Raw genomic sequence first — 14,315 nt, forward strand, 5'->3', positions numbered from 1 at the left:
ATGGCTGAGCAACATGGCCTTGACTTCTGTAGGCTCAGAGATGGATGCTGCTGCTGCTGCCAAGTCACTTCAGTCATGTCCCACACTGTGCGACCCCATAGACAGCAGCCCATCGGGCTCCCCCGCCCCTGAGATTCTCCAGGTAAGAACACTGGAGTGGGTTGCCATTTCCTTCTCCAATGCATGAAAGTGAAAAGTGAAAGTAAAGTCGTTCAGTCGTGTCCAACTCTTCGCGACCCCATGGACTGTAGCCTACCAGGCTCCTCTGTCCATGGGATATTCCAGGGAAGAGTACTGGAGTGGGGTGCCATTGCCTTCTCCAGAGATGGATGTACTCTCCATAAAGATGTCCAGATCCTCGCAGGCTCCCGCCTGTGTGCCTAGGTGGCTGTATCTTCAAGGCTAGGTCCACAGGTAAGCTCCAGTAGCATCTGGTGGAATGCCTGATAGATCCAGAACAGGGCCCTGCCCTCTCCCCCACACAAATCCAAGCCCACTTCCCACCCCTACTGAGAGCCGATGGCCATCAATCACCCCTACAGTTATGTATCTTCTTTCTCCACCATAATTAAAACCACATTGTGAATGGGCAGTCAAGAGACTTCCAGAGATGACCGTTCACTCATTGCATCCACCAGCATTACTAGAGCACCTATGGGTTAGGGACTGTGGTTGGCACAAAGATGAAGACTCTGCTGTCTGGGGAAGGTGGTGCACAGGAGAGCAGAGGATGACAGTGTGGGGTCTCTGTTAGTCTGGAGGGAGGGATGCGGGAGCAGGAGCAGGGCCAGAGACCTGGGTTCCTATTCTGGTTCTGCCATGCAGAATACATTTGACCTTAAAGCAAAGCAGCAACTCTGAGGAGCTCTGCTTCTTCATCTATGAAGCAAAAACAATCTATAATGTGCAAAACTATCCTGCCATCCTCACAGGGCTTTTGGAAGAAAACAAGAGAGGAAAGCATGGGAAAGGGCTTTGAAGCTTATGTAAGCCATTATTTATATCAACTTGCCAAATGCTATTGGGATGGAAATTTCTTAAAAGCTTTTTTTTCCTACTAAAGGAATATGTAGATAAGGAGAAGAGGGAAGAAGACTCTGTTTAAAGAAACCCAACAACGTGGTGCTTGCTTCAAGTATCATCAAGTAATTGAAGAGAAGAAGGGAAATCAAGGAGATTTTCCATGTGGAAAACACCAGCTGAGGACAGCTTCTGACAGCTCAAGCCCAGCCTCTCTCTTATCTCTATTTTCGAAAATCCCAAACTCCAATTACAGCTGAAAATTTCCACTTGCACTCACAAGATCAAATCATGTCTTACTCTGAGATGAGACACATCCAAAGACATGGAAACAGAGGCTGACACACACCCACACTCCCCATCCGGAAAGGGGTGTCTCAGCAGAACCGTTTCATCATCAAGAGTCGGGGTCTGCAGGGGCAGGGCGGGACCACAGTCAGGGTTTGTCTGAGCAGTCCTCCACTATGGAAGTGTTAGGTCAGACAGCGATGGGGACTGGGAGCTTGGCCCTGGGAGCTGAGCTCACTCCTGGGCTGTATGACCTCTACAGGAGGACGGCTGTGCAGGTGAAGCTGGCCAGGGATGCACAAGAGGACATTTTTCAAAGAGGGTTTCTGAGGTGGACTCAGAGCCACAGGGAAGGGAACGACCTCCAGGTTCATTAAGGCTGCCTGAAGATGGCATCCTGCAGGGACACATCAGCTTGGAGGGCCCTACAGATCCCACGCTGAATCACCACCAACCCAGGAATTCCACTCCTTGGTATGTCCCCTAAAGAACTGAAAGCAGGTGCTCAGGGGAAACCTTGCACATGAATGTTTGCAGCAGCGTTATCCACAATAGTGAGAAGGCAGAAACAACCCAAATGTCCATTAGTAGATACGTGGATAAATAAAATGCAATATACACTGTGCTGTGATATAATAAGAAATATATTTGGCCTTTGTTCCTCTTAAAACTCTCGGAAGTTCTTAACTAATTGGGGTGACGGAAGGGACTTCCCTGGTGACTCAGAAGTTAAAGAATCTGCCTGCAGGAGACCTGGATTTGATCCTTGGGTTGGGAATATCCCCTGGAGAAGGGAATGGCAACCCCCTCAGTATTCTTGCCTGAAGAATTTCAGCAAGCTACAGAAATCCAGACAGAAGCTACAGTTCATGGGGTCGCAAACAGTCGGACTGAGCAGCTAACACATTCACTTTCACTTGGGGTGACAGGAACATCTTTTCTTCTCATAATGAGCCTCTTTCATTATATCTAAGTTTATACTAATGAGGTGACTCTCTGAAGACGGAGGCTGGTTTCTAGAGGAACCAGCCCTGTGATTAAAGGGCTGGAAACTTCAGCCCCACCCCCAGCCCTCTCACATTTCTTTTCCCATTGACCTCCCTTCTTTCCACCCCCAAGGAGAGGAGAGACTGAGCTCAACTACATAAAGAAGTCTCTATAACAACCCTAAACAACATGGTTTGAAGAGCTTCTGGATTGGGGAACTTAAGCAGGATGTGGATTCCTTTTAAGTGCTCCATCCCCAATTCTTCCTCAAAACCCTGCCCAAAACAAGTGTTCAATAAATACCCGTTCATTAATTTACAGTCAGGAAGCAAGCACATTTTCCTCCTATTCCAAGTGTATCACTTCCCACTGCATCTAGTTTCTTGTTATCATTCCAAACACTGAGCACCTTACTCTAGGACCACCAGGAGGTGACTGGTGCCCTCTTTGGGTTTGCAATCTGTTAGAAGAGACAGAGTGCTAAACCCAGAAAAGGAAATTGTGGGGCCAAATGGACAATTCTTTCTGGGAGTGATCCTAGCTAGCCACACAGTCAGAAAAGGCTTCCTGGAGGAGAGGAGACATGGATGAGGCCCTGGAGAGCAAGGGGCGGTGAAGAGGAAGGGAAGGGCATCCGGGACAGGAAGGACTTGGTGGGAGATGAAGCACTGGGAATGTCGGGGCACAGTCAGCAGGAGAGAACAGCCCAACTTTGGAAGAGTATTAGACCCGGGAGGCTGGCTGCATTTACAGATGGAGCACAAGGGAGGGAAAGCTCGGAAGGGCCTCCAGTGCCTGCTAGGCCCCTCGATAGATTGGTCTGCTCATAACCTACCGTGTCTCCATCCAGACCTCTTCACCATCACACACGTGTATGAGCCCTCCCAACTTTAGGGAAAGTGGCCGTGGGATGGGTTGTAACATCGAGGCTCATGTGTGAGAACTCTGTACATCCAGCTAGGTTCTCTCATCGGATGAACAAAGTTGGAAAGGATTTCTTAGTAATCTGAGTAGTTCACGTGTCTCAATTCTTCCATTGCCTGACACTGTCACTTTGCAGGTAGGAGTAAAGGGGTCACCTCGAAGAGCGAGAAGGGAAATAACCACAGCACAAAGCACAAAGGAGATGCTGTTGAGGCGACACTGAAGGTCTCAGGGCTGGTGGTACCAGCTAGGGAATATCAGTCCAAGTTATATCGTTGTCCCTGAAGCCGCACCCTCATCTGTGAAACGTATATGTTAAAAAATACCTGGCCTCCCACTTCACAGAGCAGCTGCAGAGTCAGTAACTCAGGGGGAAAATGAGCAGCATGAATGCCAGTCACAGACACTGGCATCTAAAAATGCAGGGCCTTCTGTAGATAGGGGTGGAGGGTGGATAGATTTCGGGGGATATAAAATATTGATGGGAGAATTAAAAAAAATTTTTTTCACTTTCAAGAGGAATAAGAGACACAGAGAGAGGAAGCAGACAGAATTCTAGAATAACATAACAGCAGACAGAGGCAAGGAATTCAGGTCTCTTGGCATCTAGCCCTCTGTGTCTTGGTCTTTGGGTGAAAGTGACATGGCTGGAGGTACAATGGGGGCCTCAGGAACTGGGTAACAAGGCCCTGTTAATTCTTCTGCCTCCTTTTCACAAATGGCACGCATCAGGGCTCCCTTCCTGGAACCTTCTAACATCTGGGAAAAATTGATTCTGGCCATTCTCTTGCCCAGGAAGCTGTGTGCATCATTTTCCAGCTGTTGGTGCCCCACCTGCAGGCCTGCGGTAGGTGACACTGTGAGGTAAAGAAGACATCCTGGGCTTTGTTCCATCACTGTCTGCTGCATGACCCCAGGCAGGCCGCTCTCCCTCAATCTCTTCATCTATAAAATGGGCACTGCAATCTGCTCCCCGCTCCACTTCCCAAGGGACTGTGGGTACATATGAAGCGCTGAGCTGGAGAAAGGGGGACATGGAGCACGCCTCGCTCACCTCTTTGACCCTGTGCAGCAGGGGCTGGAGCCAGTCCCTGTTCACTTCACAGTGGCTGTCGAGGAAAGTCAGGGTGGTGCCCTGGGCGATGTCAGCACCTCGGATCCGGGACCGCACCAAACCTGCAGGAGGGACAGTCGGCCAAGGGAGTACCCCCGTCGCTCCATCATCCAAGGAGACCACCTGAACACATACCCAAACATGTCCCCACTCCCTGCCCCGGGCCCACTCAACAGTGCAGACCTACCTTGCCGCTCATTATTGCGTAAGCACTTCACCTTGGGCAGTTTGATGAGCTGTTTGCAGTCCTCGGCTACAAAGACAAGAGGTCATGTGACTGAGCGCCCGGGGCTAGGGGTGAACCAGCAGGGTAGGTGAGGCACCCTGCCTCTCGTCCTCACCCCCAACCACACTGCCCTGTCCTGACTCCAGGGTGCTGTGGGCTTTGGAAGGTGCTGACTTACCACGGCTAACCACATACAGTATGGCCCAGTCTCTGCAAAGTGGCTGTAAGGGACCTCTGGAGAAGGTAGTCACACATTGGCACTTGCGTACTTGCTAGAACACTGCCGGATGGTCACCTGGGGACAGTTCTCCTTTTCTATAGCTTATGTGAAGCATGAGGTGGGAGTCTTGTTCACTTTGGTAGGGTTTAGGAAAAAGATGCTGAGCTCCCGGAGAATGGATGAGACAAACTATGGCGTTTCCTTTCAGCTCACGGACTCATTACAGGAGACCCTATTTATCAGAGTATCTCTCCAGTATATCCATCACGCAGAGCTGGGTCAACTCTCCACGTGGGGGAAATGTGTGGGGCTGAGCAAGAGACCCATCCTGGGCACTCAGCCTGGGTTGTCCTGGCTTGCCTGCCTACCCCAGCACTCTTTTGCCTTACCAGTTCTTGGCTCTGAACTCCGTTATCATAAGTTGTGGTTTTGCGTCGCTGGTTTTACCAACCTTTAGCGTCTCTGCTTGGTTCTGGACTCTACAGAGTGACCACAAAGACTTACAGGGGCTTCCTCAGAGGCAGGTACTGCTCTAAGCACTTACATGTATCAACACATTTATATCCTCATATAAACCATACACGTTATTGTTATCTCCATTTTATATGGAAACCGATGCACGTAGAGGCCAATAAGTTGCCCAAGGAACATAGCTAGTAAGTGAGCCAGTGACAGGTCTAGAATTTGAAGCCAGGCAGCTGGCTCCAGAGGTGATGCTCTAACTACTGAAGCTGTTCTGCTTCTAAGTAAATTCAGCAGTGTTCCCAATCTCCAGCCTGAGTACCAGCTACCTCCAGACACGGTGAGTGGTTCCCTGCCTCCAACCCCTTCCACACTGGGGAAGGGAGATCAGATCACCAAGTTTCAGAACTCAAGTCCGATATGATCGCCCTGAATCTGGTGCACGAGCCACTTGTGCAGAACTCCCAAGCTCCTAAGGCTATGTTAGGTGCATGGGTTTCCAGCCTTCCGACAGTAGACCCCTGTGTGGTAGTGGCTCCTACTCAAACTTTCAGCCTCAGGGCTGGTGCGGAAAGACTCCACTCCCTTGGGACTCAGAGCTGTCCCAAGAGGCCATCACCTGCTTCCCCTGGTTCATCACTAAGAGGCAGTTCTGCCTGGATGTGGCTGACTGCCTGCAGTGGCACCCAGGCTGTGACGCCAGCTCTTGGGCAGGAATCAGCACTACCTGATTCCTACACACCTAAGCACTACATACCTGAAGTGTCACACTTCTGCAATGGTTGTACCTGTCAAACTGAACACACAGGCATCTGAAAACTCCCGCACGCTTTTCTTGGGGAAAGTGGACTTGGACTGTGAACTTGGGTGGGACCCAGGTGCTTGGGCAGGATAGCTAGGAGGTGGGTAATGACCAGCGGTCGGAAAGTTGGAAGGCAGCTGCTCACTGTGTCATGGCCAAGTGATGGGATGTCCCAAAGACAGAGCCCCCTCTACCCCACAAGTCCTGCCATGAGAATGAGAGGAAGAGGGTAGGTGACCTTGCTCATGCTGGTGGATTATCAGAGCACAGGAGTTGGGAACCTCTATTCACGGGTATTGCTTTAGGGCTTGGGGGCTCTCTGAAGGTGCAGTGTCTCTTCAAGTCCAGGAATGCATCAACAGGTTGGGGGCAGTGAGACACATGCATACACATACCAATCCCTTATACACAACCAAGTGTGTATAAGTCGCTTCAGTTGTGTCTGACTCTTTGCGACTGTATGAACTGTAGTCCACCAATCTCCTCTGTCCATGGGATTCGCCAAGCAAGAATGTTGGAGTGGATTGCCGTACCTTCCTCCAGGGGATCTTCCCAACCCAGGGATCGAACACACATCTTTTATGTCTCCTGCATTGGCAGGCGGGTTCTTTATCACTAGTGCCACCTGGGAAGCCCACCGACCCCATTAAGAACATACAATTCAGATCTGGTTAGGTCCTCAAAGACTCATAGCAGAGGACCTGAGACACTGTTTCCCAAACATAAGGTCATGGACTCCTTGACCCGCAGGGACGCTCAATGTCCTCCACACCTACTACAAACCCAGGCTTTCCTCCATCCCCAGGGAACCTGCAGGTTCACCTTCGCCCACGACACAGAGCCTGGGAACAGACACTTGCGTCCATAGTCCAGGACAACAGTGGTACTTACGGTCATTGCTGAAGTCATCCACTAATATGATTTCCTGGATGAGATTCATAGGGGTGCGGTTTAATATGCTGTGAGATGGAAAGAGGAAAGATCACTGTGACTTCTAGAGTCAAATCTACGTATCAACCTGAGCTTTAAGTAGACGCCATTGTATCTGAAGAATAAAGACTCCAAGCAACCCCAAAACTTGTCTAGTCATATGCTCACCTTTGAGCCACTGGGATATAACTGTGTTGTCTTGGTGAATATCACCAGCACCCACCTAGCACCCAGAGCTCCAGAGCCACCCTCAGTAACCCTCCCTCTCCCCGAAATCCTGAATCACACCAATGACCAAGAATGTGCTGGTTCTCCTTGAAAATATCACTCAGATCACCTTCACCTCTTATGCCTCCATTCTGGTTCAGCCTCTTTTGCCTGTTTTTTTAAAACACATATTTAAAAACAAAAATTTATTTCTTGATTTTTGGCTGTGCTGGGTCTCCTTTGCTGCAGGCAGGCATTCTCTAGTTGTGAGGATCAGGGACTACTTTTCCTTGTGGTGCACAGCCTCACGTTATGGTGGCTCCTCTTGTGGAACATGAGCTCTAGAGTGCAGCAGGCTCAGTAGTTGCAGCGCGTGGGCTTAGTTGCTCAGTAGCATGTGGGATTCTCCTGGACCAGGAATTCGAACCTGCGTCCTCTGCACTGGCAGCCGGATTCTTAACCACTGGACCACCAGGGAACAAAACACTGCCTGTTTATTCTGCAGTAGCCTGACCTGCTGCCAGGCCATCCTCCTGCGACCTTCAGAGTGAGCTGTCTGAAGCACAGATCTTCAATCATGCGACTTCCCTCACTAACACAAATAGACAAGTTGGCAAAAAGGCTCCCCACGAACTACACCCCAAACCCTCAGCACGCTCTTCAAGGCCTTTCCCAGTCTGGAGCCAGCCCCACTTCCAGCCTTCTCACGCCCAGTGCCTTTGTCTGGAGACATCCTGCATCTTACAACTGAGGCCCGTTCCCCTACTGCTGTCACAGCGTGAGATGCCCCTCGTCTGTCACAAGGACCCATTCAAATGTCACTTCCTCTCTAACAGCTTTCCAGTCCACTTAGTGAGAATGAATTGCTTCCTCCTCCAGGATCCCTCAGCCGTTTGTATCTGAAGCTTCCTGCATCTCTCACGGCAGCCTGACTCTGAGGGCTGGTTTCCTGGCCCCTCCAGATGGTCACCTCCCAGGGGCAGTGGCCTCGTCAAGCTACTCTCTGTATTGCCAGAGTGCAGCTGCACCTTAGCCCATGACCGTTCCCTCCAAGGATGTTTCGTGCACACCTACTTTGTGCTAGGCACTGCGTACGTGATGTGGATCAAGGGAGACGTGAACCCGGCCCTCAGCAGCTGTGGTCTAGGAGCTACTTACTACAAGCTGTGTGAACTTGGCCAGGTTACTCTCCTGCTCTGTGCAGTAAAGTATTCCTATCCGTGAAACGGGGATAATAAGAGTAGTATCCATCATTCATAGGGCTGTAGGAAGAATTAAAGGGAACGTTTCTAAAGCATTCAGCACAGCCTATGCTGATAACAGTGATAAAAAGCTGTAACAGTTATTACTGTTTTCTGGATCAGCGGTGATTTTTGAACTGACTTCATCTCCCTTCCTGAGCTGGGAATCTGTTGCCTCCAGGCAAGACTAGTTTTCCGTGTTTATTCCGAGTCTCAGTCCTGACTGAGATGGCTGCATCCTGCTTCTCTAAACACACCAAACCATGCGGTTCCTCAGAAACACTCCTGGGCCATGCCACCTACCACAGGGCACCCAGAGCCCCATGTGTAGTGGGGAGGGGTTCAGACAGGCCTGGCAGAAGCGCTCACCAAGCCCTGTTTCTGGTGAGCCGTCCTTTCAAAGCAAGATGCAGAGACTTCCCAGGAGGAGAACTTCCCCTGGAGCTACCTTTATTTATGGAGCCTTAATTCTCACCATGGCAACTAGAGTGAGGTGGAGAGAGGAACCCCAGCCCCAGCCCGAGCCCACTGCTGCTGGGAGGTGAACACCCAGAGAGCAGGAGGTGGTGCGAGGGGAACCTCACCACCATCATCGAAAGCAAACATGCCAAACTCAACAACCAGCCCTCCAATCAGAGGGCAAGGGGAGAGGGAGGCAGAGAGAGAAGGAAAACTTGCCGGAAGAATACCCTCTAATGAGGTTTGATTACGGCTGTAGCTTCTCATGCGATTTGCGTCCCCCTCCCCCTGAATCCCTGCCCACTCTTTGAAATTCAAGAGTTCTCTTCTGTGAACATCAAAAGGTAAATCGCGTGCAGCTCTGCGCTGGTTGAACTGAGAGATGATTAGCAAATAAAAAATGTCCAGAGTGTAAAAAAGGAAAAAAAAAATAAAAGAATGAAATCGTCAGCAGTAAGTGCTAATTAGACTATTTCCTGGTAACACCTGGCTGGTTTTTGCTCCTCTAAACAGAGCAATTGGAGTGATGGGGGGGGGGGGCGGGGGGTGGTTACCGAAAAAGTGGCTCGGGGCTGGGAGGAACTGAGATGGGCAGGGGCTTTGGGCGCCTGGGGTGGCTGGAGAAGGAGAAAGGTCAAATCCAGGCCAGGAGACCTGGCTTGGGTCCCCAGATGGTCCCCCTGGGTCCTCTCTTCTGCACACCCTACCCTCATCCCTGCCACCCAGACCCTGGGGGCTTACACCTCCCTCCCTCCTTTGGTTTCACCAGTTCTCTGACAGGACACCTCACCAGCCCCTCTGCAGCCAAGCCAGCCCTCCCTTCTCTCCAGGGCCCAGTTTTTCCCTTGCTTCAACCCCACTCTGGCTGTTCTGTGCCCCTTCCTTTCACAATCTCACAGGGAAGTGGGTGCTCGTCTCACGGGCACATCCCGGTCACGCTGGAGCCTGGGAATTATCCAGGAAATGAGTTTCCTATCCACAGCTCACTCTCTGCCAGAAGGTAGCTGCCTGCAGGGTCTACACCTCTGCCCACTGCACCCTAACCACAGCTTCCCCCGCCCTAGCCCCCCAAGAGGCGGCTGGTTACGGCAGCGTGGGAGGCCATGGGGCCTCCACTATCTACGACTGTGTGATCCTGAGCGGGACGCCAGGCAGCTCCCAGCCTTCATTTCCATCTGTAATTACATTTTCCTTGTAAAGGCAGGCGATATTAATACTTGACCTACTTCACAGGCTTTTGTGTGTATGAAATGAGGAAATGTATTTGAAATTGCTTTCTGAACTGCACGGGGCTCTATGCAGGCAGCGTTTATCAGACGCTCCATAAATGCCAGCTGAATGAAGACCTGAGGCTGGTTGACAGTTGAGTTTAGTCATTCTGGAGTCAGGCCATCTTGGGTTCAAGTGCTGTGTCTGGGTTCAAGTGCAGTGTCTGTGTATCTGCCATTCACTAGCTGGAGACCTTCAGGAAATATGGAACCACCAGCATAAGCGCCTCAGCAGCAGGAAACACAGGAAACGAACTTAGCACCCTGCCTGGCACGCAGCAGCCGCTCTTGGAATCTGGGGCTTGATAATTGTGATGATACTGTCTCCCTGGTGGCTCAGATGGTAAAGAATCTCCCTGCAGTGCAGAAGATCCAAGTCCAATCCCTGGGTCAGGAAGATCCTCTGGAGTAGGAAATAGTAACCCACCCCAGTATTCTTGCCTGGAGAATCCCAATGGACAGAGGAGCCTGGCGGGCTACAGTTCGTAGGGTCGCAAAGAGTCAGACACAGCTGAGCAACCAAAACTTCACACTTCACTTCTGGTTCTCAGCGTGTGATCCTGGAGCTACCACAGCCCCAGTGTCACCTGGGGACTTGTTAGAAACGCAAATTCCTACTCTAGATGTATTCAGTTGGAATATCTGGGGGTGGGGCCCAGGAAACTGCATTTTGACAAGCCCTCCAGGGGATTCTGATGTCCACTCAAGCTTGGGAGCCATGGCATTGGAACCCTACTGTCTCCCTGGGCTGGAGGTGCCTCATGGCACACGCTGTCGCCCGTCCAGGCTCACTCTGTGCCAGGCATTGTTCCACGGCCTTTAACCACCTGCACTCCTTCACTCCTCGCCACAATCCTCTGAGGCTGTTATTAACAGTATTCCTGTTGTGCAGAAAAGGAAACTGAGGCAGAGAGGTGAAGAGGTGCCAAGATGTCACACAGCTGGTAAGGACAGAGTGGGAATATCTGGCCCCAGCATCCAATTTCTTCACCACTTTAATCTGAGAGACTGCTCCTCTAAATCTAGATTATTATGAAAAGCCACAGCAAGGAGAATCAAGATATAAACTGGCCATGTTCCAGAGCTCCCATGGGAGGCAGGGGGCAGGAGGATGCTCCAAAAGGAAAGAGAAGGCCCTAAGTCTCAAATATACACAAGGACTCGTGGCAGCAGCAGTCAAGAGAAACTGCTGTTCAGGGCTTTTCTCTGTCCTTAAGTGAGAAAAGTGCCCTCACTCATCAAGACCGTGACTCTCTCCCTCCCCCTATCGCCCACCCCATCGTGCCTCTGCCTGGCTCTGAGTGCCCCCGTGAGCACCTTCCCAGCCCCCTCCCCTGGCTAATGCAGGAACTTGGGCAGGGATGGGCAGAGGGACCAAGGCCTGGCCAGGTGCTGGGTGGGAGGAACCAGAGGGCAACTCAGTCCTCCCCACCCAGTTCCTCAAGCATCTTTCCCTTGCCAGAGCCTGGCAGCAAAGCCATCCACATTCTAGAGAACTAAAGATGAAAAATGGTCTTCCCTGGTGGCTCGGATGGTAAAGAATCTGCCTGCAATGCGGGAGACCCAGGTTCGATCCCTGGGATTTGGAAGATCTCCTGGAGAAGGGAATGCCTACCTATACCAGGTTCTTGCCTGGAGAATTCCAGGGACAGAGGAACCTGGTGGGTTACAGTCCACGGAGTTGCATGACTGAGCAACTCACTCACTCGAAGATGAAAAACACCTTAGAAAAGATTCTTCCATCAATGACAAAAGTCAGACAAGAAGTGCTCTTCATTCAATTCCCTCCCAGTGGCTAGTGATTTATCTGTGCGACAGAACAGGGACTACAAGGGAAGTTTGGATTCCCAAGGCAAGTGACACCTGGCCGTGGAAGTTCCCAGAAGTAATCTTCCTCGCCTCCACCCCTAAAAGTCACTTCCACTCTGCCCACTGATGATGTTAAGACCATCTGTTCACACCTGGCTCTTGGGCCCCCATTTTGCAGTTTTCATGGACCACAGGGTCTGAGGGGGGAGGCTGGCTCACACTGAAGTTCCGGAGAGGCAGAAAAGAGGTCCTGGGCTTGGCCAGCAAGGCACCCAGCAGAGTGTGGTGTAGCGTCTGGCAGGTCATGGGACCTTCTGAAAAGTATGCCCTCCCCATCCAGAGTGCAGGGCACCAGGGCCTCTGGGGAGGCCCTCCTTCAAGCTGGTGGACAGAGACACTGGGGCAGACCCCTACTGCCCCGGATTCCCCCCAGGAAGCCAGAAACCTGAGTCCTGGCTCTTTCACTTCCCAGCTCTGTGGCCTTGGCCTCCATTCACTATGTGCACCCTGACTTCACAGACCCTGATGGGGCTCCAAATGAAGTGCGAGATGGAATGTGTTCTGTGGACCATAAAACTCAGCATTAATATTAATATATTAATATTGTTATCATAAAGTATCATTATTACTATTATAAAGAGCTGGAGGAACAGCAGGAAGAAAAAGAGAAATACGTCTTAGAGCTGAAAGGGATGAGTCTGGGGGCAGTGCCTGAAGTGCCCCCGAGAACTTAAACACAGTGTAAGGGAACATGGGGGGTCGGGGTCCTCACATTATAACAGCCTCCAAATATTCCAGGGTAATGTCTTCTTGTGGGAAATGTGACAGAACTTGAAACATGAACAGTATTTTTATCATCATCAATACCAGTGTGGCTAACAACATGCCCAAGGTCACAAAGCTAGGAAATGGTAGGGTGGGGACTGGACACAGGTCTTCAGATCCCAGGTGGTGTGCCCCTTTAAAAGTGCTCCAGAGCCATACAGACCCAGGAATGGCTGCTCTTGGCCAGCACAGTTCTGTCTTTTATCCCAATTAATCAGGACAGCTCTAAGCTGTAGGACTGATCCAGATGCAACAGGGAGGGTAGGTAAGACATGAATAGGATACAGGCCTTCAGCAACAGTTCACTGAGGATTACGTCTGGGAAAATGCATTAAGTGTAAGAGTTGAGATATGCAGAGAAGGAGCCCAGAAGAGATCCCTGAGGGAGTGTGTGTGTGTGTGTGTGTACTTAGCGGGATGGGGGTGCATGGCCAGCCTAGAAGGTAGGGAGCCTCTCTCGGATGTTCTGGTGTCCTCATGGAAACATCCAGCAGACATGCCCAGATGCGACCTTGCATGGTGGGGCAGGCTGTGGTCTGGCACTGTGGAATCACTTCCCTCTGCCCCCCATGGACCTGGTTTGTCTGCAAGGTTCAGAAACTCCATTCTCCCTTCAGCAGAAGCTGCTGCTAAGTTGCTTCAGTTGCGTCTGACTCTGTGCGACCCCATAGACGGCAGCCCACCAGGCTCCCGCGTCCCTGGGATTCTCTAGGCAAGAACACTGGAGTGGGTTACCATTTCCTTCTCCAATGCATGAAAGTGAAAAGTGAAAGTGAAGTTGCTCAGTCGTGTCCAACTCTTCGAGACCCCATGGACTGCAGCCTACCAGACTCCTCCATCCATGGGATTTTCCAGGCAAGAGTACTGGAGTGGGGTGCCATCGCCTTCTCCCTTCAGCAGAAGAGACTAGGTAAATCATCAATTGAACCACCGCTGAGCCCTGTACCCCCACACAACTGCACCAGCTCACAGATCACAAAGGCAGTTTATTAATCTACGTCCAGACTCACGGTGACACCTGACAGTGACTTGGGACATTTTCTTGTCAAAAGCTGAAGCCTTGCTGGGAAATCAAATTTGAATCAGGCAGTGGCTTGTGGGGTGAACGCAGAAACCAGGGCAGATGGGACAAGCAGCTGGCAGGAGGAACCAGTCAGTCTGTGGCCAAGGATAGCTGGGCACGGACAGCTGCCCCCAGAGATGTGGGACGCGCCAGGTTGAAGACAGCTCATTTGGTCTGTGCGCTCTTGAGTTTCCAAGGGACACTGTGGCCCTGCATGGTGGACATGCATCATGAGTGACAGGTGGTGCTGAAGACACTGCCCACCATCAGAGTCAGCCTGTTACCGACACCCTCCCAACACCCGGACCGCCCCGCCTGCCCACAGCCATGCCCGTACGGGAAGGAGAGCAGAAGGTGTGGCTTGGTGATGGAAGTGGCAAGAGTTTGGCTGTGCTTGATCGTACTCTTGGCCCACATTTAATCTCACCTCCTTCTCTCTGGGATCAGCTGACCATGTGATGGGCTAGCAG

General features: G+C 51.2%; 1 protein-coding gene across 2 annotated transcripts in view; it reads right to left on the reverse strand.

The window, feature by feature from the left end:
• Positions 1-14,315, reverse strand: part of GALNT14 (polypeptide N-acetylgalactosaminyltransferase 14) — a 221,953-nt gene that overhangs the window by 36,898 nt on the left and 170,740 nt on the right. For both annotated transcript variants that reach the window (XM_069582915.1, XM_069582916.1), the window contains exons 4-6: positions 6,935-7,002; positions 4,521-4,586; positions 4,274-4,395 (exon numbers count right to left, since the gene is read on the reverse strand). In XM_069582915.1, coding sequence (XP_069439016.1) covers positions 4,274-4,395; positions 4,521-4,586; positions 6,935-7,002 — 256 coding nt within the window. The remainder of the gene's footprint in view (positions 1-4,273; positions 4,396-4,520; positions 4,587-6,934; positions 7,003-14,315) is intronic.

This window comes from Ovis canadensis, chromosome 3 (assembly GCF_042477335.2).
Source record: "Ovis canadensis isolate MfBH-ARS-UI-01 breed Bighorn chromosome 3, ARS-UI_OviCan_v2, whole genome shotgun sequence".
Lineage (NCBI taxonomy): Eukaryota > Metazoa > Chordata > Mammalia > Artiodactyla > Bovidae > Ovis > Ovis canadensis.